The sequence below is a fragment of the Myxine glutinosa genome, chromosome 4 (assembly GCF_964187855.1).
Source record: "Myxine glutinosa chromosome 4, kmMyxGlut1.1, whole genome shotgun sequence".
Classification (NCBI taxonomy): Eukaryota; Metazoa; Chordata; class Myxini; order Myxiniformes; family Myxinidae; genus Myxine; species Myxine glutinosa.
The window spans coordinates 91,152,435-91,175,549 of record NC_136264.1 but is presented as its reverse complement, the minus strand read 5'-3'; the positions used below and the strand labels follow the sequence as shown (position 1 = coordinate 91,175,549).

The 23,115-nt window shown below is 43.3% G+C and overlaps 1 protein-coding gene across 2 annotated transcripts in view; it reads right to left on the bottom strand.

Annotated features, from left to right (window-relative positions):
- Positions 1-23,115, bottom strand: part of LOC137424981 (leucine-rich repeats and immunoglobulin-like domains protein 1) — a 115,724-nt gene that overhangs the window by 11,637 nt on the left and 80,972 nt on the right. For both annotated transcript variants that reach the window (XM_068112922.2, XM_068112923.2), the window contains exons 14-20: positions 18,482-18,625; positions 17,932-18,075; positions 13,764-13,844; positions 13,585-13,656; positions 5,322-5,393; positions 899-1,062; positions 155-303 (exon numbers count right to left, since the gene is read on the bottom strand). In XM_068112922.2, the coding sequence (XP_067969023.2) occupies positions 155-303; positions 899-1,062; positions 5,322-5,393; positions 13,585-13,656; positions 13,764-13,844; positions 17,932-18,075; positions 18,482-18,625 (826 nt within the window). The remainder of the gene's footprint in view (positions 1-154; positions 304-898; positions 1,063-5,321; positions 5,394-13,584; positions 13,657-13,763; positions 13,845-17,931; positions 18,076-18,481; positions 18,626-23,115) is intronic.

Here is a 23,115-nt window from a genome sequence, read left to right as displayed (position 1 = left end):
GTTGCCAAAAAGTCACCCATAAGTAGAAAGCTCTCCACCAAACAGAAGCGACTGAGTGAAGGGCGAGTGCCTAGACCACAAGTCACAAACCAATACGCAGATGTTATAGGCAAGGATCAATAAAAGCAAGACAAGCAAATCAAGCTGGAGTTACCGAGGATAATGGCAGGTTGTCCTTGCGCCAGAGGAAGGTGAGGGTTGAATCCAGCGGCGTTAGTGCAGAACACATGAAAGAGACGTCGCTGCCTCTCAGGGCACTCTGCGTTTCTGGTTGCACTATGATGCGTGGCTTAGTGAGGTTCTCTACAAAGTGAGTGGGAAGGAAATATTGTGACACATAATGATAGCATATTTGCTGCAATCATGGATAAAATTTAAAGGAGAACAGAGTAACACCATGGCTCTTCCTGATGAACTAAGACATGCATACAATTCTCCTTGGGTGATGTAAGAGTTTGTACAATGTACATGCTGTACACCACATGCAAGCTCAGGACACATATGTACATCAACATGCATTACATATAAATTAGTCGAAAAATAGACGAGTCAACATGTGACATCGGAGTTCAGCATTGTCACAGTAATAAGTAAGTGCTCAGATGGGAAACGTATATAGGGCTTACAAATATACACAAGCCTGATTTAATACAGGGATAGAGCGAGCCACAGATACCAGGAAATAATTATGGTGGAGAAAAAGATTAGGAGTACTGTGTACAGGATGCTTCTGCAGATGAGATCTAGATTGGCAGTACATATGCTTGTGAGATGGACCAAGCTGATGGTCGATCAGTGATAGCTCAGAGAATGCAGATGTCAAGAGCAGCACCACAAGTGCAACACGGTACACAAAAACTTCACCAAATCACATCAACGTTGTTTATCCCATACTAACCACACACAAAGTGTTCTGGAGACACCATATACACCGGGTGACCACGAAGCCAAGTGGGATGTCCACAGATTATGTGCACGCTTTGCCCCACACCCTGCTGGGCTAACCAAGGAGTCAGCCATTGCAGCTGGCAGTCACAGAGCAGGTTACTGCTGTTCAAACGTCTGTGGGATAAAAGGCAACAGGAACCTCAATTTCCAGGTGTACTGGGTCAAAAAGCCGCACTTCACAGCAAACGCCGTAACAAAAACCGTCTCCGGTGGGACCACAGCCCAGACAGCTGAGCAGTTATTACCCTGTGCTCGTGATGCGAAAAGCAGGGTTAGGCATTCGGTTGCGTACGTGTGCCGTATGTGTACCGCGTTTTCAGATTTTAAAAATTCATTTTCTCAGCAACCGTTGGTCTGATTGACACAAAATTTTACTATAGGAGCGCCTCTGCCTGTATAATTTTTTCTTCATTATTATGACATCATAGGTCACGTGGTACGGACATCATCTTGGAAAAACGTTACACCTCTATATCTCCCAAACCACTCGATGGAAAAAATTGGAACAGGCTCATTGTGAAGTACTCCCCTTGGGGAATAAGATAGTTTAATGATGTCATTGATGCCTTAATTATGACGTCATAATTCGACAAACAAGTACAACACGTTATTTGATCAGTATGAATTTTTTTTTTCTCTGGATTTCTTGGTCCAATTGACATGAAATTTTCACCACAGGAGCACCTCCTCCTGTAGAATATTTTAATGATAATTATGGCATCATAGGTCACGTTGTACAGGCGCCATCTTGGGAAAACTTTGCACCTCCATATCTCTGAAACCACTCAATGGAAAAAAATTAAAACATGGCTCATTGTCAACTACTCCCCATGGGGAATAACATATGTTTGTGATGTCATCGGTGCCTTCGTTATGACGTCATAATTCGACAAGTACAACGCTTGATCCTATCAGTATGAATTATTTTTCTCTGCAACTGTTGGAGTGATGGACACGAAATCTTCACCGGAGCGCTTCCTCTTGTAGATTATTTAAATGATAATGATGACGTCATAGGTCACGTGGTACAGGTGCAATCTTGGAAAAAGTGAAAAACGTTGTACCTCTATATCTCCAAAACCGCTTAATGAAAAAAATTGAAATATGGCTCATTGTAAAGAACTTCGCATGGGAAATATGTAATATGTATTGTTAACGATGACGTCATTGATGCCGTAATTATGTCATAATTTGAGAGGGACAATGCTTGGTCTAATCAGTTTGAAATTTATTGTGTGATCTATGCAACAATTATAGAGAATATAAATTTATGATGCAAGTGCTCACGTGGTCTGGCAGCCATATTGGATCAAAGAAAAAAAAAAACCTTCAAAAACAGCAGAGTTGGCTCACACCAAGTTGACTGCACAGGGTAAGTATTCCATGAATACCATCTAATGTGCTGATGATATCGCACGGAGATTTTTTGATGCTTTTATTTTTTAAACTCCATTGTCCTAACTATCCTGGAAAAGGATGAATCTCCATGCAAAATATTTAACACAACAATTTAAATAATAATAAAGCACAACATGTGTTACGGATTCGTCACTTCCGTTGTTGTGGTTTTCATCCACTGTAAGCATTTTCGGGTCCATGCACTATTATTGTTATCGTTTAAGTGATGTTACGTGCTCCTCCCCAAACCCCGGTCACGTTGTACCTCCGAGCCCCGTGAGGAGTCACGGCAGAAAGATGTGTTATTCTGTGTGTCAAAGATCAATGGTGAAACCACACCAATTGTTACCAACAAACAAGTATTGTATTAAGGTCACACAAGAATAACAGTACAATAACAATATTCATCAATTGTACAACCAATATATCATTCCTATGATGGTACCATCAGTTTCATACAATATAACTCACTGTGCTCCAAGTGAGCGAAAATAACATTCCCAATGTCTCTGTCCCGGCTTCAAGCCAAAGTCGATCCACGCTCCAGTGATCGTCAGAACGATGTTGTATCGAGACTAGAATCCCGCTCGGTTGACAGTCACACTGCCAAAGATAGGCAAAGGTGTCCTCAAGAGGTGACTGGGAAATCACACCTTCGGGTATGGATGTTCAACGGCTCCCCTTACGGCGAACCGCAAATTCCCACTCAAAATCCACGTTACACACACACACCAGGTTAACGTCTGGATGCGGTGGAATGTTTGAAGCAAGGTGAAGAGCCGAGAGCGATGCGAAATCCAGCGCGAGGCAAAATGGCCAACGGTCCGTTCTCGAGATGTAACGGCACTCCAATGATTATCTTCGGAATCAACCGCAAAACCTGTCACGCAGGTTTATCTGTCACAGCGATAACAACTCTAGTCGCAGGAATCCCTTTCCCAGGAAACCCCAAAGTTCACTCGTGACCCCCGTTCACCAGCGTTTGCTCACAACCTCGAAGCAGCTCGGTTCTGCTCCACCTTACTCGCTCCACCTCTTCTTCCTTTTTTCTCTTCCTCTTCTTCTTCGTCCGGTTCCCAATCCGGTTTCCGGTTTCTTTTAAAACACTAACTTTTTTTACCTTTCGAAAACAGTTATCTCTATTTCACCTAAACAATAACAATAATAGTACTTGCAACCAAAAATGTTTACAGTGGATGAAAACCACAACAACGGAAGTGACGAATCCGTAACAGTGAAATGGAGATAACTGTTTGCAAAAGGTAAAAAATTGGTGTTTTAAAAGAAACCGGATCGAGAGAAAATCGGAAGAAGAAGAGGAGGAGGAAGCAAAAAAGCGGTGCAAGTGAGGTCGGGAAGAAAAGCCGAGCTGCTTTGAGGTCTCGAGGAGACGCTGGCGAATGGGGGTCACGAGCGAACTTTGGGTTTCCTGGGAAAGGGATTCCTGCGACAGAGTTGTGATCGCTGTGACAGATAAACCTGCGTGACAGGTTTTGCGGTTGATTCCGAAGAGAATCGTTGTTGGAGTGCAGGTACGCCTCCAGTACGGGCCAGTCGGCCATTTTGCCTCGCTCCCGCCATTTCGCATCGCTCCAGCCTTTTCACCGCGCTCCAGCCATTTCACCACACCCAGCCGTTAGCCTGGTTTGCGTGTGTAACGTGGATTTCGATTGGGAATTTGTGGTTCTCCGTTTGGGAGCCGTTGAACGTTCATACCCGAAGGTGTGATTTCCCAATCGCCTTTTTAGGGCACCTTTGCGCCTCTTTGGCAGTGTTGACTGTCAGCCGAACTGGATTCTGGTCTCGATGCGACATTTTTCTTGCGATCACCGGAGCGTGGATCGACTTTGGCTTGATGCCGGGACAGAGACTTTGGGAATGTTCTTTTCGCTCACTTGGAGCACAGTGAGTTATATTGTAAGAAACTGATGGTACCATCATAGGAATGATATACTATTTGTTGTACAATTGATTAATTGTTCTTGTGCTGTTATTCTTGTGTGACCTTAATACAATACTTGTTTTTTGATAACAATTGGTGTGGTTTCACCATTGGTCATTGACACACAGAGTAACACATCTTTCTGCGTGGCTCCTTTCGGGGCTCGAAGGTACACCGTGACCGGGGTTTGGGGAGGAGCACGTAACACATGCAAAACAGTAATAATGAAATATGCGTATTATTAAATCCATCGACAAGAGACAAATCCCAATGGGCTCTTAGGGAGAAAGATACAGAGGTAGCGAGCTGAGCAAAGAAAAGGTGGCAAAACAGGCAAAGAGGGAGACAGTCGAATCAAGCTGGCAGAATAAACAGTGGAGGGAGAGAGAATTGAAGGCAAGTGAAAAGAGGAGCAGGTGGATGCGTGTGAAGAGAGGAGGGATGCGAGAGGGGGGGGGGGGGGAGGGCGAAAGAGAGGGGGGCGGTGAGGGGTGTGCAGAGACCAGGGAGGCGAGCGGAGTGCAGAGATGAAGGAGGTGAGGGGGGTGAAGAAAGGAGGAAGGCAAGGGGGGTGAAGAAAGGAGGAAGGCAAGGGGGGTGAAGAGAGGAGGGAGGCGAGGGGAGTTAAGAGAGGAGGGAGGCGAGGGGAGTGAAGAGAGGAGGGAGGTGAGGGGAGTGAAGAGAGGGGGGAGGCGATGCGAGTGAAGGCAGGAGGGAGGCGATGCGAGTGAAGAGAGGAGGGAGGCGATGCGAGTGAAGAGGAGGGAGGCGATGCGAGTGAAGAGAGGAGGGAGGCGATGCGAGTGAAGAGAGGAGGGAGGCAATGCGAGTGAAGAGGAGGGAGGTAATGCGAGTGAAGAGAGGAGAGAGGCAATGCGAGTGAAGAGAGGAGGGAGGCAATGCGAGTGAAGAGAGGAGTGAGATGATGCGAGTGAAGAGAGGAGGAAGGAAAGTGAATAGAGGTGGGACGTAAGGAGGGTGAAGACAGGCAGAAGGTGAGGTGAGGTGAGTGAGGAAGATAACAAGGACTCACAGATGTTTCAAAGCTTTGAGAGACATCAGAGCATCAGCTTGGATTGAAATTATTGGGTTGTCCTCGAGGTCTCTGCAGAATAATCACAAACAAATGGTAAAAATATCATGTTACATCTTCACAAAGAGACTGATCAATGACCTAAACAGAGATGAAATAGATAAGTGGATATCATCCGCATGGATACTGTTGTGCAAGTACACCAAAGTTGAACACACTGAAGTAGCAGTCAATGATTTTGGTTTAATGAAAGACCTGCCGACTCACAATAAAGTACATGCATAATTATTTATTATTTCAAGAAAGTACACAATAACATACACAGAGCATGACCTGCTTCCACATTTGCAACCATGTGCTTCATGTTTTCATGGCTTTTTGCGGCCACAAAAATATTTTAGCCGCGCTACAAGCGAGCTTTACGGGATATCCCACTATTCACACTGTGGACATAGCTTCACGGGATATCCCAATATTCACACTGTGGACATTGCTTCACGGGATATCCCACTATTCACACTGTGGACATTGCATCACGGGATATCCCACTATTCACACTGTGGACATAGCTTCACGGGATATCCCACTATTCACACTGTGGACATTGCTTCACAGGATATCCCAATATTCACACTGTGGACATAGCTTCACGGGATATCCCAATATTCACACTGTGGACATTGCTTCACGGGATATCCCACTATTCACACTGTGGACATTGCATCACGGGATATCCCACTATTCACACTGTGGACATAGCTTCACGGGATATCCCACTATTCACACTGTGGACATTGCTTCACAGGATATCCCACTATTCACACTGTGGACATTGCTTCACAGGATATCCCACTATTCACACTGTGGACATTGCTTCACGGGATATACCACTATTCACACTGTGGACATTGCTTCACGGGATATCCCACTATTCACACTGTGGACATTGCTTCACGGGATATCCCAATATTCACACTGTGGACACATTTCTGAGTTAAGTGTGATGCCGATCAGGAAGAAGAAGAAGCCATACTACCAACTTCGTACACTTCCGGAATTGTTTGATATATTTGTATTCAAATGTCTGGTGGTTGTTTTGTATTTATTTATGTGAATGTGTACTTGTATATAACTATCATCTCTCTATAATTCCAGTAATCTCTGTGTGTCTGTGACCGCTGTTTCTCGACAACCACTGTTCTGATCGAATCGAAACTTGCCAGCTATATTGCTGGGGACCTGAGGATGTGCCTTTTCAAGGTTTCATATTAATCGGACAAGTGCTTACTAAGTCTCTCTCTATAATTCCAGTAATCTCTGTGTGTCTGTGACCGCTGTTTCTCGACAACCACTGTTCTGATCGAATCGAAACTTGCCAGCTATATTGCTGGGGACCTGAGGATGTGCCTTTTCAAGGTTTCATATTAATCGGACAAGTGCTTACTAAGTCATGGCCATTTATTTAGCAAACACATACATAGGGCGCCGCCTTGTGGTCACCCCTTCCCCCTTCTTCACCAACTTGGACCACTGCGTTCTGCGCTGCGGCACGCGGCCACGAAACGAGCAGGGGAGATCATCGGCAGAACGCAACCTCGACTGCAGGTGTCCAGTGTCGGTTTTGGAGAGAGAGATTGGGGATTTTGAAGGGGGCCGATTGTTATCTCTCTATAATTCCAGTAATTGTAAACACAATGTGTGTGTGTGTATGTCTGTGACCGCTGTTTCTCGACAACCACTGGTCTGATCTAATCGAAACTTGCCAGCTATATTGCTGGGGAGAGCGAAGGAACCGCTGTGTGTTTGTTGTTTCTGCCTCGGGGTTTGAAAGGTTTTTGTTTTATTTTTCTTTCTTCTCTTCTCTTCTCGCTTCTCCCTGCGATGCAATAGCAAAAAGGCAAAATATGTTGGCGCTAATAGAATAATTGGCCAATAAAACTAATTTGCGATTAATCGTAACTGCGATATGCGACCTTCCGGACAGTGAGGACTTAACTTCCGGACTTATGGATAGTGACGATTTACTGTCTCGATTGTATTTTACTACTATCCTTACGGGCACGCACTAGTTAATTTTAAAAAGCTTAGGCACTATCGAGCGATTTTTTTTTTTTAAACTTCAAAAAAACAATCTTATATCTATCTATCTATCTATCTATCTATCTATCTATATATATATATATATATATATATATATATATATATATATATATATATATATATATATATATATATATATATATATATATATATATATATATATATATATATATATATATATATATATATATATATATATATATATACAGTGGAACCTTGACTTACGAGTTTAATTCGTTCTGTGACCGAGCTCGTAACTCAATTTGCTCGTTTCTCAAATCAAATTTCCCCATTAAAATGCATTGAAATGCTATTAATCCGTTCCAGCCCGCCAAAAACCACACCAATTTTTTTTTAAATATACAGTATATATAAAAATATCTCGCGCTTTATATTTCACCTGTATGCAGCATACAAGTTGGCAGGATGGCCTGGACTGGAGGTACGCACACTTGACTCTAAACTGTCCAGCCTGGGTTTGAATCCCGACCCAGCTATAACCTGTCATGGGTGTTTCACAGGCAGGGTGATTCATCAATGTGTGTACCGCTAAACTGGGCGCCCCGTTTGCGTCCCATTAGTTGTTGGATGTTAATATAAGGATCTCACCGTGTTTTCCACAAAGAGAAGGCGAGCTATCGCCGGCAGTCTGAACAAGTTGTGGCCTGGCATGCTCTTCTCCTCTGCCGTTATATACGTCCTCCTCGGCATCTTTTTCCAGAAGAGCCCTGTCTCGTCACAGTTGAAGATTTGCTGGGGGATGTATCGTTCGGCTTCTATCAGTTCGCAAAAGTTAAAATAAAATCTTCAGCTGCCTTCACATCCGCCTCACCAAGTCGACAACACGCACACCTCGCTCATGTTTTTCGACGATTGCGTGTTTTATAGCCAAGCACATCATCCTCTTCTTCTTCTCAGCACTGCCCTTGGCACTCAATTTCTTAGGACCCATGGTTAAAACTAAGAAATTTTCCAAAATAACCAAAATGCGAAAACAAAACAGCAGCGATATACGGCAGAGATACTTGCACGGCAAGATAACCACGTGACTGGAACCCACCTGGTGGGGGGTGGCGTAAGCTCCAAAATAACCAAAATGCGAAAACAAAACAGCAGCGATATACGGCAGAGATACTTGCACGGCAAGATAACCACGTGACCGGAACCCACCTGGTGGCGGGTGGCGTAAGCTCCAAAATAACCAAAATGCGAAAACAAAACAGCAGCGATATACGGCAGAGATACTTGCACGGCAAGATAACCACATGACCGGAACCCACCTAGTGGCGGGTGGCGTAAGCTCCAAAATAACCAAAATGCGAAAACAAAACAGCAGCGATATACGGCAGAGATACTTGCACGGCAAGATAACCACGTGACCGGAACCCACCTGGTGGCGGGTGGCGTAAGCTCCAAAATAACCAAAATGCGAAAACAAAACAGCAGCGATATACGGCAGAGATACTTGCACGGCAAGATAACCACGTGACCGGAACCCACCTGGTGGCGGGTGGCGTAAGCTCCAAAATAACCAAAATGCGAAAACAAAACAGCAGCGATATACGGCAGAGATGCTTGCACGGCAAGATAACCACGTGACCGGAACCCACCTGGTGGCGGGTGGCGTAAGCTCGTAACTCAGATCTCGGCTCGCATCTCAAAGCAATAAACCGCCCGAGCGACGGCTCGTATCTCGGAAAACTCGTAAGTTGGTGCACTCGTAAGTCAAGGTTCCACTGTATATATATATATATATATATATATATATATATATATATATATATATATATATATATATATATATATATATATATATATATATATATATATATATATATATATATATATATAATATCATATATATATATAATATCATATATATATATATATATATATATATATATATATAATATCATATATATATATATATATATATATATATATATATATATATATATATATATATATATATATATATATATATATATATATATATATATAAAAATAAATATATATTGCCTAACACACTCCCAGGCACTCACTGATGAACCTCTGAAAGTTTGACGAAGATCCGTTCAGCCATCTCTGAGAAAAATGGTGACAGACACACACACAGACCAACATCTCTCTTATATAGAAGATTTATTTGAAAAAACGAAGAAGTTTGGATTACATTATTATGTGTACAAACACAAAGAGAATGAATTTTAAAAATGAAGATGACTAAGAGTAGTCACACCTTGATAGCAACCTTCACCTCAGATAGGATGTTCAAGCCTTTTTTTTTTTTTTTTGCATACAAGATCGAGGCTCGTGTAAGAGCCAACATTAACCACAAAAAGACAAACTGACACATAAAACGTATGGTAAAGGGAGCGGAAGAGGAAGCACACAAGTACAACATTTGAGCACAGGGTCATCGGGAGATCTGTGGGAGAGAGAGGGCTTGGAGGGAGGAGGCATGGGAAGGGGGGTGGGGGGTTGAGGTACAAAACACATGGACACTGCTAGGACTTCGAGGAAAGAAGTCGGGATTTAAAAAAAGTGGATCTGGGGTGAATCAACAGGGATAGAAAAGATAAAGGTCTTGGATGGGGGGAGATAAGAGATGGTGGTGAACAGCTATTTTTAAGACTTGGAGGGAGGAGTGGGATTGAAGAGAGCGAGGGAGTTTGTTCCAGAGGTGGGAGAAAAGAGGAATAAAAGAGTGGAGGTGAATAGAGAGTCTTGATTTTGGCAGTTTAACCATAAGATGGTTGCAGGCAGATCTTGTGCGACCTGTAGGAATATTTGGGGGGAGAGCACAGACAGAGCTGGGGGAGCTCGGCCAGAGATGAGTCGGTAGAGGACAGAAAGACCACCAACCTGCCTGCTGTGAGTGAGTGAAAGGCACTCGGAGTTAGCTTCATCGCGGGAGATTCCAACGATTTGGAAAGCTTTGGTTTCAACAGTGTGAAGCCGAGCTAGGTGTGAGGCAGGAGCACCAGCCCAGAGGGGAGAACAGTATTCCATTGAGCTGCGGATGAAAGCCATGTATGTGGTGAGGACCTCAGGTGTGCCAAGGAAGGATTTCGCACGACACACGATGCCCAGTCGGCGACTGGCTTTGGAGGCCAGCTTGGAAATGTGGTTTTCCCAGGAAAAATCATGGCAGATAGTGAGACCCAAAAGCTTGAGTAACATAACTTCTTGGAGAGGATTGTTCAGAAAGTAGATGGGAGGGTTGTCCAGTCGGTCTTTTCGGAGAGACACAATAAGAGTGTGAGATTTGTCAGGATTGAAAGACATGTTCTACTTTTTTGACTAGTCTGATTTTGTCCAGGTCTGCAGAGAGTGAGGAGGCTGCAGACTGCCGATCTGAGGGATGAGGTATGGAGCGGCAGAGAGTGGAGTCATCAGCAAAAAGATAGAGAGGATTTTCCAGAGAGTTGGAGAAATCATTGATGAAGACCAGAAAAAGCACATGGCCCAGAACACTGCCTTGGGGAACTCCAGCCTGAACAGGAAGGGGAGATGAGAGAAAACCATTCAGGGCCACACGTTGACTACGACCAGAGAGGAAGTCCGCAAGCCATGTATGGAGATTTCCATGGATACCACACGAGGAGAGTTTGGTGAGCAGAGCGGGGTGCCAGACCGTATCAACAGCACGTGATTTGTCAAGGGAGACAGTTCTGATTTCCTGTTTGGCATTAAGGACCTCCATCCGAAGCAGCATGTCCAGAGTAGAATGACCTGGTCTGAATCCAAATTGATGATCAGAGATCAATCCATTGGAGAAGAGGAAGGATTTGATGTCAGAAGCGATGATTGATTCTGTGACCTTGCTGATTATTGGGAGCAGTCTGATTGGTCTGTAGTTGGAAGGATCTGTTTTTGCACATTTTTTGTGTAAAGCTATAATGTTGGCTGATTTCCAAGCAGATAGAAGATGACCTTGAGCAAAAGAGAGGGTGAAGAGAACAGAGAGAGAGTGAGATAGAGCGGCAGAGCAGGCTTTTAGGACCCATGGTCTGATGCCATCTGGTCCAGTTGCAGAATCCGAGTCGAGGTTTGACAAAAACTTCTCCACCTTGTCAGGAGAGATGGACACAGAGTTCAGGAGCAGTTGGGTTCGACTGGGAAAGGTGGGAACAGAGAGAGATGGGTTCGGGATACAAGATTTTGAGGCAAACACAGAGTTGAGGTATTCGGCTTTTTCATGTGCGGTGTCAGCTGTGTAGCCGTTTGAGGTAAGGGAGGGGATGGAAGGGGAACAAAAGGTAAGTAAGGGAAGGGGAGTGTGGGAGGGGGGGGGGGGATGGAAAGCCTTGCTTTCATCATACATTCTGCAGTCGATTTTAAAACGAATCACTCATTTATATCAATTATATGCCATATTACTTGGGTGGTTTAAGGCTTGTGTGTCCATTTTATTGTAAAAAGAGGAAAAAATAACAGTACAATACTGAAGTGGTGTTCAATTAAAATGTCTTAAACAACCCAGAGCAAGTTGCACGTGACGTGATATCAACATGGGTCACAACATTCTGGGTAAACCAAATATGCTGGCCAGATGTGATGCGGACAAGAGGTGCATCATTCAGTTTCTGTGAAGGAGAACATGAGAACATGAAACCAGTTGAAATTCTCAGGAGACAGTCTTCGCAATTTGGTTTAAGTGGTGGCAGCGAGTTAATAAAGAATGAGCGCAGCGTGTAGAATGGTGAGCGAACTTGAAAATTCTCATATGAAACAAACTGTAGTCAATCAAAAAAACATTGTGGGTGATGTTTTCAAATGGTCATGGTTTGGATGGGAGATGACCTGAGATGGGGGCGAACAGCAGTTTTGAAGACCTGGAGGGAAAAAATGAGATCAAAGCGAGTGGGGAAGGTGGTTCCACAGGTGGGAAAAGAGGACTAAATGAGTGGGGGGAGCAGTGGTTCTGGATTCAGGCAATTTCACTATGAGGTGGTTGCTGGTGGACCACTTTCATCCTGCAGATACTTTGGGGGGTGGGGGGAGACAGACCACAGAGAGGGCAGAGGGTACAAGACCAGAAATGAGGTGGAAGAAGACAGAGACCACAGACCTGTCGGCGAGATTAAAGTGATCAGCCGATAGACTAGGCTTCATCACAAAATATTCCAATAATATTGAAAACCTTGGTTTTCGGGGAGCCAGCCCAGATGGGTGAGCCATCAAGTTCTCCATCAAGTTGTGGATGAAAGCCTTCTCGGTGTATAAGAGCTCAGGTGTGCCAAGGAAGGACTTGATAGATAGCATCATTATATTATGATATACAACGCTTCTCCGTCGGCCAGGAAGGGGTTCAGGCCAATCAAACTGGAGGAGACAATAGCCAGGAGTCAAGGATGTCTGGTGGGAGGAAGGATTATGTTAAACAAATTATGTCTGGTTTCTCAGAAGCGGCCTGGATTAAGAGATCTGTCAGGTTGAAATGGATGCCCCGAATGTTTGAGGTCCACACAGTTAGTGATTAGGGGGAGGGTGGAGGAAAAGGTGAGGGGGAAAGAGGCATTGGGAATTGGGATGGGGCAGGATGGGAGGTGGGCGGCTATGTGAGGAGGGGGGGGGGGCAAGGTGAGGCTTTGAGGGAGAGGGGTGAGGGTGTTCTACTTGAACACTGCATAACACAAATCTCCTTCATAATACTTCCAAGAACCTCCAGTTTTGCAGTACTTGGACAAATTATATAGGGTAGTATATGCAATAGGAACTCTCAAGCACTACCCTCTGGAAGTGGAAGTGGCATGTGAGTGGGTGCAGTATCGGGGTGAAGAAGAGGCCACCAATATGGCAATGTACGATGCCAATTGATGCTGCATTCTATGGTAATCAATAAAGCATCAATCTCAGAACTGGCACCCAACGTTGTCTTATTACAGAGCATATTGAAGTACTGTAAATACTTATTTATATTTTTCACAATCTTTAAAATCATTAATTTATTAAAATTGAAGTATATACTTGACACTGTGAGTGGTATCGTGTTCTATGAAGGCTATTGTTATAATAGGAAATGATAACATCACCGGGGAGTTTTCATAATAATATTAATAGTAAAATGCTCAAATGTAGCTGAGAGTTTCACATAAATCCCTCGCTAACATGGTAACAATATCGCACGATGGAAATAGCAAATAAAGGAAACACTTACAGTTCCTCCAAACTTTCCAGCTGTGAAAAAGTATTCTTGGTGATCAGCTTTATTTTGTTTCCTTGCAGACCCCTAAAATGAGCCATAAACCATTACATGAAGAAAGCACGACACCAAAATGGATTCAGCTTGAATAAATATGCTCAGGAAAATAAGCAAGAAACACCAAAAGGACTCACAGGGTCGTCAATCTTCCAAAACCAGAAAATGCTCCATTTGTGTCCTCCACACTCCATGATATCTCATTGTGACTGATGTTTCTGTGGAAAACAGATACCAAAAACTGGAAAATAGAATGATGCAAATGTGTCGATGGATATGCCTCCACACACTTTGGATGTCAACCTACTGTTAAGTTTGATCTCAATTTAAGGTTACATAAAAAATTAAAGGTCTTGAGAGAGAGTGGGGGTTAGAAGGAGTTCAAGGAGTGGCAGAAGGCGAAGGGTATGGGGGCAGAAAAGGCAGAGCATGAAAGTTATAAGGCAGCCAAGAAGGCTGCAAAGAAAGAGGTAGCAAAGGCACAGGAGGCATGTAGGAAAATGTTCGGAGAACGCTTGGATTCGGAAGAGGGTCAGAGAGCGGAATTCAGGATTGCAAAGCAGATAGCGAAAGAGAGGTGTGATGTGATGGGGGTGAGTTGCTTGAAGGATGAAGTGGGACAAATCGTTGTGGACCCAGATGGAATTAAAGGAAGATGGAAGATATATATGGAAATACTATTGAATGCAGAGAATGAATGGGATGGCAACATAGAGAGTAACCCAGTTTTATGACCGGCAGAGAAGATAACCGAGAAGGAAGGTGAGGAAGTGACAAAAGCAATGAAGAGTAGAAAGTGGGAGGGCCGACGGGAGTTGTGGGAGATATGTTGAAGGCAGCAGGAAATTGGGGTGTGAAGAGAATGACAGAGATCTGCAATCTGGTGGTGAAAGAAGGTGGCATTCCAGTGGATTGGGAACTGAGTACCCTCGTCCCTCTATACAAGGGGAGAGGTGACCCTCTGGACTGTGGCTCGTATCGAGCGATAAAGTTATTGGAGCATGGAATGAAGGTATTCGAAAGGGTGTTGGAGAGGAGGATAAGGAAGAAAGTGAAGATTGACGAAATGCAGTTTGGATTTATGCCAGGAAGAGGAACGACAGACGCGCTTTTTATTGTGAGGCAGTTGCAGGAGAAGTATATGGAGAAGAGGCAGAAGTTGTTTCTTCAAGGGTTTGTTGATCTGGAGAAAGCATTCGATAGGGTTCCACGTGAAGTAGTGATATGGGCATTGAGGAAGTTAGGAGTGGAGGAATGGTGGATCAGAGTAGTGATGGCAATGTACAAAAGAGTGCGCACAGCTGTAAGGACGAAGGACGGGAACAGTGGTGAGTTTGAGGTGAAGGTGGGAGTGCATCAGGGGTCGGTACTAAGTCCACTACTATTTGTAGCTGTGATGGAGGTGCTGGCTCAGAACGTAAAGGAGGGTTTACCGTGGGAGTTGTTGTATGCAGATGATCTGGTGTTGGTTGCAGAAAGTATGGATGGACTGAAGGAGAAGATGAACAAGTGGAAGGAATGTATGGAGACAAAAGGTCTGAAGGTGAATATCGGAAAAACGAAGGTGATGGCAAGTGGTAAAGCATGTGGTGAGGTGGAATGAACTGGGAAGTGGCCGTGTGCTTTGTGCAGGAAGGGTGTCGGAGTGAATTCCATTCAATGTACAATGTGCGCTGAGTGGGTTCATCAAAAATGTAGTGGTTTGAGAGGGTAATTGGCCAGTGTGGCAGCTACATTCAAGTGTAAGGTGTGCACAGAGGGAGCTGCAGATGGATGAAATGTTGAGTTGGATCTTGGAGATGGCGTGAAGCTGGAAGGTGTGAAAACATTTTGTTACCTTGGAGACATGCTGAATGGAGAAGGTGGATCAGACTCGGCAACGGTTGCTCGAGTGAGATGTGCATGGAAGAAATTTCGGGAACTGAGTGGCGTGCTGACGAGGAGGGGAGTGTCATTGAAGCTGAAGGGAAAGGTGTATGCTGCATGTGTGAGAAGTGTTACGATTTATGGGAGTGAGACATGGGTAATGAACGTAGAGCAGCAACGAAGGCTGGAAAGGGTGGAAATGCGAATGGTTCGGTGGATGTGTGGAGTATCGTTGAGAGAGAGAGGAAGACAAATGATGAATTGCGAAAGATGATGGGAATAGAGCCTGTGATTGATGCTATGAAGAGGAACAGGTTGAGATGGTTTGGTCATGTGCTGAGGAAGGATGAAAGTGACTGGTTGAAAAGAGTGATGGAAATGAATGTAGAAGGAAGTAGAGGATGGGGAAGACCGAGAAAGACTTGGCTAAAGATGGTCGAAGACGAAATGCGGGCAAGGGGCTTAACAAGGGGAGATGCAGAAAATAGGGCAAAATGGAGAACTTTGTCATGGGGACCGCAAGGCTAACCCCCGTTCTTGCAGGGAAAATGGCCTTAAAATGCCTGTTGTTGTTGTTGTTTGTAGAGAGAGTGGGGGTGGAGGAGGGAGAGGGAGGTGGGACAGGGGAAGAGAGGACAAGATGAGGGGGAAGATGGGGGTTGGAGAGGGGAGGGGGGGAGGGAGGAGGGTGGAGAAAGAAAAAGCAAGAGAAAAAAAGCCATTAGAAGAGACAATATCAGATGCTTATAACTTATTAGTCCCCTACCGGTGTACACCGGAGGGGACTATAGGTTTGCACTCCGTCCCTCAGTCCGTCACGCAAAGAACAGTTTTCCAGACTTTTTTTCTAAACGCGAAACGCTAAAGATTTCAAACTTGGCACATGGTTTCCTCATGATAAGTTACAGGTCAAGTTCGAACTTCACGACGTTTCGATCATTTTTGACAAAGTTATGCACTTTGAACTTTGGGAATTCTGATAATTCTGATGATCCTTAACTCAGTGCCATTTTAAGTTTTAATTTCCTTTAAAAAAGATTTTCTCTGCAATAATTGGACCGATTTAGATCAAATTTTCACCGTAGGAGGGACTTCGTCTGTAGAATATTTTAATGGTAATTATGACGTCACAGGTCACGTGGTTCGGCCGCCATATTGTTTTTCGTGAAAACACAAAAACCCCTTTTTCTCTGCAATGGCTGAACAGATCGAGGCCAAACTTGGCAGGCAGGATTGCATACCCATGACGAACAAAAAAGTCAATGAGCATGACGTCATGCGTCACATGATTTCAGAGTTATGACGTTTTTAAGCATGGACCTTTAAAACCGAGCTCCTCCCTCATTTTTGATCCAATCGAGGGGAAACTTCACAGATCTGTTGAGCATGTCAGTCTACTAAAATGTCCTTTTGGAATTTGCGATAGGGCACGTGGTTTGGCAGATATCGTTAATTAAACGAAAATATTTTAAAAAAATGGATATCTCGTTTATTCTAGAGTTCTCATCAAGCCGCACCGCGCGCCCTCAGCCTCGTCTCGCGAACGTCAACAGTGCGACACAGCGCGCGCTTTCGGGAGGGGCGGAGCCAAGCCGAACAACATATATATGCACATTGATCATTGATCGTGAACCGGAAAATATAATAAATTACTGATATTTAGCGACTCAAAAGGTTCTTTATCAAAAACTTATTTTCTCGTGCTTCTGCTGACCTGTCTGCAAGGTGTATAAATCGAAGTCCCGAGTGCGAATCACAGGTGAACCCGTCCTGAGGTAATTAGCGATTGGGAACGATTCGGAACCTGTGGATAAATAACCCTTGGTAATTTCCCCAAGAGTTTTCCGGACGACAGACTGCCGGTAGGGGACATGTATTGCAGCGCAATACTCAGAATGCTTGTTTTTTATGGTCTGCCAAATTATTCTAAAAGGTCACATGCCATTTGACCGATTAGACTTGAAATTTAATCAGTTCATCTTTGTATACTTATGGCAAGTTTGATTGAAATCCCTTCAGTGCTTCGCAAGTTATCACGGTAACAATTATTTTCAATTAAATGGCACATGACCTTTTGAACCCAAAAACAAATCAATTAATCTGCAATACAATGCATAATGTTGCCAAGTTTCGTTGAAATGTTTTTCGTGGTCAACAGGTTGTCACAGTCACAAAGATTCTTCTGGCTAACCTCCAAGAGTCAAGACCTCTGTACATATTTTCACTCATTTACATCACTTTTTATTCCTGCAATAGAACCCAAATCCACCATGTTATGTCTGAGTCAGAAACCAAGTCTTCTTGTATTCCCACTACCCCACTACATGTCATCTTGTTTTTCAACAAGCCTCAAATTTACAAAAAATAAAAAATCCTATTTAATCAGCACCCCAATGAAATAGAAATGAAAGCAAGGAGCAGCTCATGAAGTGGACTCACAGACTTCTCAAAGCATCCAGGCCATGAAAAGCTCCCTCGGCCACATGCCCAATCGAGTTGTGTTCAAGACTCAGACGACGCAAAGCTGGCAAGCCAGAAAAGCTCTCCTTGTCCAAGTGGTCGAGGCCGTTCCACGCAAGGTCCCTGCGAGGTGACGTGAGTATGAGAGAGCTACGATGGAATAATTTCTCACTTAGCGAAAGCCCCTCCACTACCTCCTCCCTATCTCACCATGGTTATGGTTTTATTAGCATCACTGTAAAACCAATTCCATCTTCCAGACCATGTCAAAAACCTCAATACAATAAAATTGCCTTTATGTATAAATGGACAATGATGAACACATGATCAATAAAAAGGTAAAATATAGTCTTTTTAAATTTTGACATTTAATTCATAAGGTTCATATAATAAATAAATAAATTAAAGTATACTTGTACTTTAAAAAAAAAGGATATAAAAATAAATAAATGAAATAACCATGAGATGGGTCAACACTTTCCGAGGAGGAAGGGTTACCCTTCCACATTATGGAGAAGGCCACACTCACAGCTCAAACAGATGTGGGCAAAAACTCCAGGCATTGGCATCAATCCTGGTGATGTTGTTGCGGCTCAGGTAGAGCTGCCGCAGGGATCTGAGGCCGTACACCCAGCCTGTGCTGACCGCTGGTATCGAGTTGTGCTGTAGGTTTCTGAAGGTTGCGATTTTGCAAAAACAAGGCAAAGTTTGTCAAATGAAAAGCAGAAAATAGAAATAAATAAATAAGTAAATCAAAGATCGAGGCTTCCTGTGCTCATCTCTCTGTAGTGATTGTTATGAGATAAATGGGAAAGATCTACAAGACTATCTATCCTACCATAGAGGAATAAATCAACTCAAATTAAAGGCAATCTCAACGTTCAGCATGGGTGGTAGGCAAATCAAACCCTAAACATAAAGAATAAAACTATGTAGAAAACACAGAGTAGCATATGAGGTTAGACATGACAGGTCACCACCCCACCACAGTGTCTCGACGTGCACACAAAAAACGCTTCCAATGAGGTGGGAATTGTACAATTTTAAGGACGTGTACAGTATCTTTTTTCCTACCAATGATAAATTGATCATCTTGATTAATTGATCATGATAAATCGATATTGGAGCATCTTGCACATATATCACATACAGGACAAAGGCACTAAAGACATGAGTGTACTTTTACAGGAATGACAATGACATTATTTAGATAAATAGAACGGCACCCAATCCACCAGGTTGAAGAGTTTATGTTTTGTATCCCACCGTTAGGTGGGATCTGGATCCGGACCTGAACCTGAACCAAAATCGAATTGGCTGGTTCTTGTCACCGAACCAACGCATCCACCAAGTTTTGTCAAAACTCGTCCATAACCTTTTCAAATATGATGCTATATATCGTTTTTCGGCCAATCTGTTAATGTTGAAGAATCATTCAAAAATTCTGGTATCCAGATTCAGATCTTCACGAAAATCGTATCGATTTGTCCTAGTCACACACCCAACCTGTCTATCAAGTTTCGTCCGAATTTGGCCACAACGTATTTTAGATACAATATGGTGTTACATATCGTTTTAGCCCCATCACTCAATGGTGAAGATTCACTTCAAACAATCAGATCCAGATCTTCACCAAAATCGAAGTGATTAGTCCTTGTCACACAAACAGACAGATAAACAAACAAAGAAACAGACATCGTGAAAATATAACCTCCATCCACCTCTGGTGGCAGAGGTGACAATCCATTAAAAGTGCCATGTACAGTGTCTTCAGAAAGTATTCACACACCTTCACTTTTTTCACATTTTGCTGTGTTACAGCCTGAATTAAAAATGGATGAAATTGAGATTTTTTTGTCACTGCCCCACACATAATACCCCATTATGCCAAGGTGGAATTTTTTTAATACAATTTTTTTGCAAAGTAATGAAAAATGGAAAGCTAAAATGTCCCCACAGGTCAATACTTTGTAGAAGCGCCTTTGGCAGTGATTACAGCTTTGAGTATTCTTGGGTACATCTGTATCAGCTTTGCACATCTGGAGTTGGGAAGTTTCTCCCATTCTTCCTTACAGATTTGCTCAAGTTCTGTCAACTTGGATGGGGAGTGTCGGGGAACAGCAATCTTCAAGTCTTTACACAGATTCTGAATGCGATTCAAGTCTGGCCTTTGGCTGGAAAACTCAAGGACTTTCACCTTATTGTTCTGAAGCCATTCCAGTGTTGCTTTGGCTGTATGCATGGGATCATTGTCCTGATGGAACGTAAATCGTCGCCACAGTCGGAGGTCTTTTTTCACTCTGAAGTACACTACCGGTCAAAAGTTTTAGAACACTACAATTTTTCCAGTTTTTATTGAAATTTATGCAGTTTAATGTCTCAATGTACTCTGAAATTAAGCATATAGCAAATAAACAATTGGAGATAAAAAAGAAATCATAGAATCATTTTGTTTAACAAATTTTTATTTAAAATTTTGACTCGGCAAAGTAGCCAACGCCGGAAACACTCGTGGCATTCTTTCTACAATGGAAATCAAATTTTGTTCGGGAAGTTCTTCCCAACACTGTTGCAGAAGTTCCCACAAATGTGTTGCACTCGGGGGCGGGGGGGTTGCTTTGCTTTCACCCTTCTGTCCAGTTCATCCCAAACCAGCTCGATGGGGTTTAAGTCTGGAGACTGTGCTGCGGTGCTGGCCACTCCATGATTTGAAGCCTACCGTCTTGTTCTTTTCCTCGAAGGTAGTTTTGACATAGCCTGGAGGTTTGTTTAGGGTCATTATCTTGCTGTAGGATGAACCCCGACCAACTAGGCGTATACCAGAGGGTATTGCATGGCGCTGCAAAATGCTGTGGTAGCCCTTTTGGTTCAAGGTGCAGGTCACTCTGTGAAAGTCGCTGACCCTGGATCCAGCAAAAGAGCCCCAGACCATTACGCATCCTCCTCCATGTTTGACAGTTGGTGTCACACACTGAGGAACCATCCTTTTGCCTACTCGACGGTGTACAAAAACCCTGCATGATGAACCAAAGATTTCAAATTTTGATTCATCGGTCCATAAGACCTTCTTCCAGTCTTCAGTAGTCCACTGGCGGTGCTTCATGGCCCAGGCAAGCCTCTTTTTCTTATTTTGCCATCTTAGCAATGGCTTTCATACTGCCACTCGACCTGTCAAACCTGCAGCTCGAAGTCTTCTCTTCACAGTTGAAACTGAGACTTGCTTACTTCGACCAGTGTTAAGCTGTGCTTGAAGCTGTTGTCCTGTGAGCCACCTATTACGCAAGCTGTTGACTCTCAGAAACTTGTCTTCTGATTCTGTTGTGGCTTTGGGTCTGCCAGACCTCTTCCTGTCAGAGTTTCCTTCAGTTTCCAACATACTACTTCCTGCCGTGCAATATAGTCCAAATAATGCTTCGGAGGGTGAAACAACAGTCTGTTCCAATACTGCTTTTATAGACAGGGGGTTTGTAATCAAGTAATCAGCAGAGGTTGGGACACCTGTAGGAATTGTTTGCATCAACTTTCAAGGCTTAATTTATTTACATTGCTGCAGAACAGCTGTAAGTTGTTAACCCATTACTTGTTCCCTGAAGAAGGCCTTTTTTTAACAATGTAACTGTGCAATTTACATTATTTTCCCATTTTTGCCAACCTAAACTTTTTTTTAACTTCGAGCAGTTTACTGCTTATCTTTGTACCATTTCAGGTTTATTCATTGGACATTAAACTGCATAAATTTCAATAAAAACTGGAAAAATTGAGGTGTTCTAAAACTTTTGACCGGTAGTGTAGGTTCTCCTCAATGATTTGCCTGTATTGGGCTCCATTAGTTGTTGCTTCTGTCCTTAAAAGTCTCCCAGTCCTTGCCGCTGAAAGCATCCCCATAGCACCACCGTGATTCACATTAGGGATGGTGTTGCCACCACCATGATTCACACTAGGGATGGTGTTAGATGGGTGATGAGCTCTGCTCGGTTTCTGACAGACGTAGCACTTTGCATTCAGGCCAAAGAGTTCATTCAACTTTCGTCTTGTCAGACCACAGAATATTTTGCCTCATGCTCTCAGAGTTTTTCATGGGCCTTTTGGGAAACTGCAAGCATGCTGACATGTGCCTGTTTCTCAGAAGTGGCTTCCGTCTGGACACTCTCCCATAAAGCCTAGATTTGTGAAGTGCTGCAGAGACTGTTGTCATTCCGGAAGGTCCACCAATCTCAACCAAGGAACTCTGTAGTTCTGCAAGAGTGGTCATTGGGTTCTTGGTCACCTCCCTGACCAAGGTCCTTCTTGTCCAGTTGCTCAGTTTGGTTAGACAGTTAGCTCTAGGAAGAGTCTGGGTAGTTCCATATTATTTCCATTTCCCAATGATGGAGCTCACTGTCCTCGAGTACTTTCAACACTCTAGAAATTGTTTTATACCCTTCCCCAGATCTATGCCTCCTCACTATTCTATCTCGGAGTTATACGGACAGTTCCTTGGACTTCATGGTAAAGTTTCTGCTCTGATATGCACTGTCAACTGTAGGACCTTATATAGAAAGGTGTGTTTATTTCCAAATCATGTCCAATCAATTGAATTGGCCATACTCCACTCAATTTGTAGACATCTGAAAAGGATGATCAAAGGAAATTGGATGCACCTGAGCTCAATTTGGAGAGTCATCGGAAAGGGGTTGAAGACTTATTGACTCAATACATTTAAGCTTCTCATTTTTAATTATTTTGTAAAAAAACAAACAAAAAACAAAAAACAAAAAAACATTTCCACTGAGATTATGGGGTAACATGTGTAAGATCAGTGACAAAAAAAAACTCAATTGAATCCATTTTAAATTCAGGCTGTAACACAACAAAATGTGAAAAAAGTCAAGGGGAGAGAATACTTTCTGAAGGCTCTGTATGTCAGAAAATGAGAAATCAAATCATTGGTAACCTTCAAGCAGGGTCTTCCATTATCAATGTTGCAAGGTTCTAATTGTGAGGAGAGGAACTCTTTATGACCCCAGAAGACGTTATAAAGCTACTGGATCAACAACAGATGTGCCAAGAAGTGGACAGTTTAGAATAACGACTCTCACTGACGACTGACACATTTGCACGACCCTTCTATGTAATCGGTTTCAAACTCCTCAGAGTACTGCAAACTCCCTGGACTTCGATGCA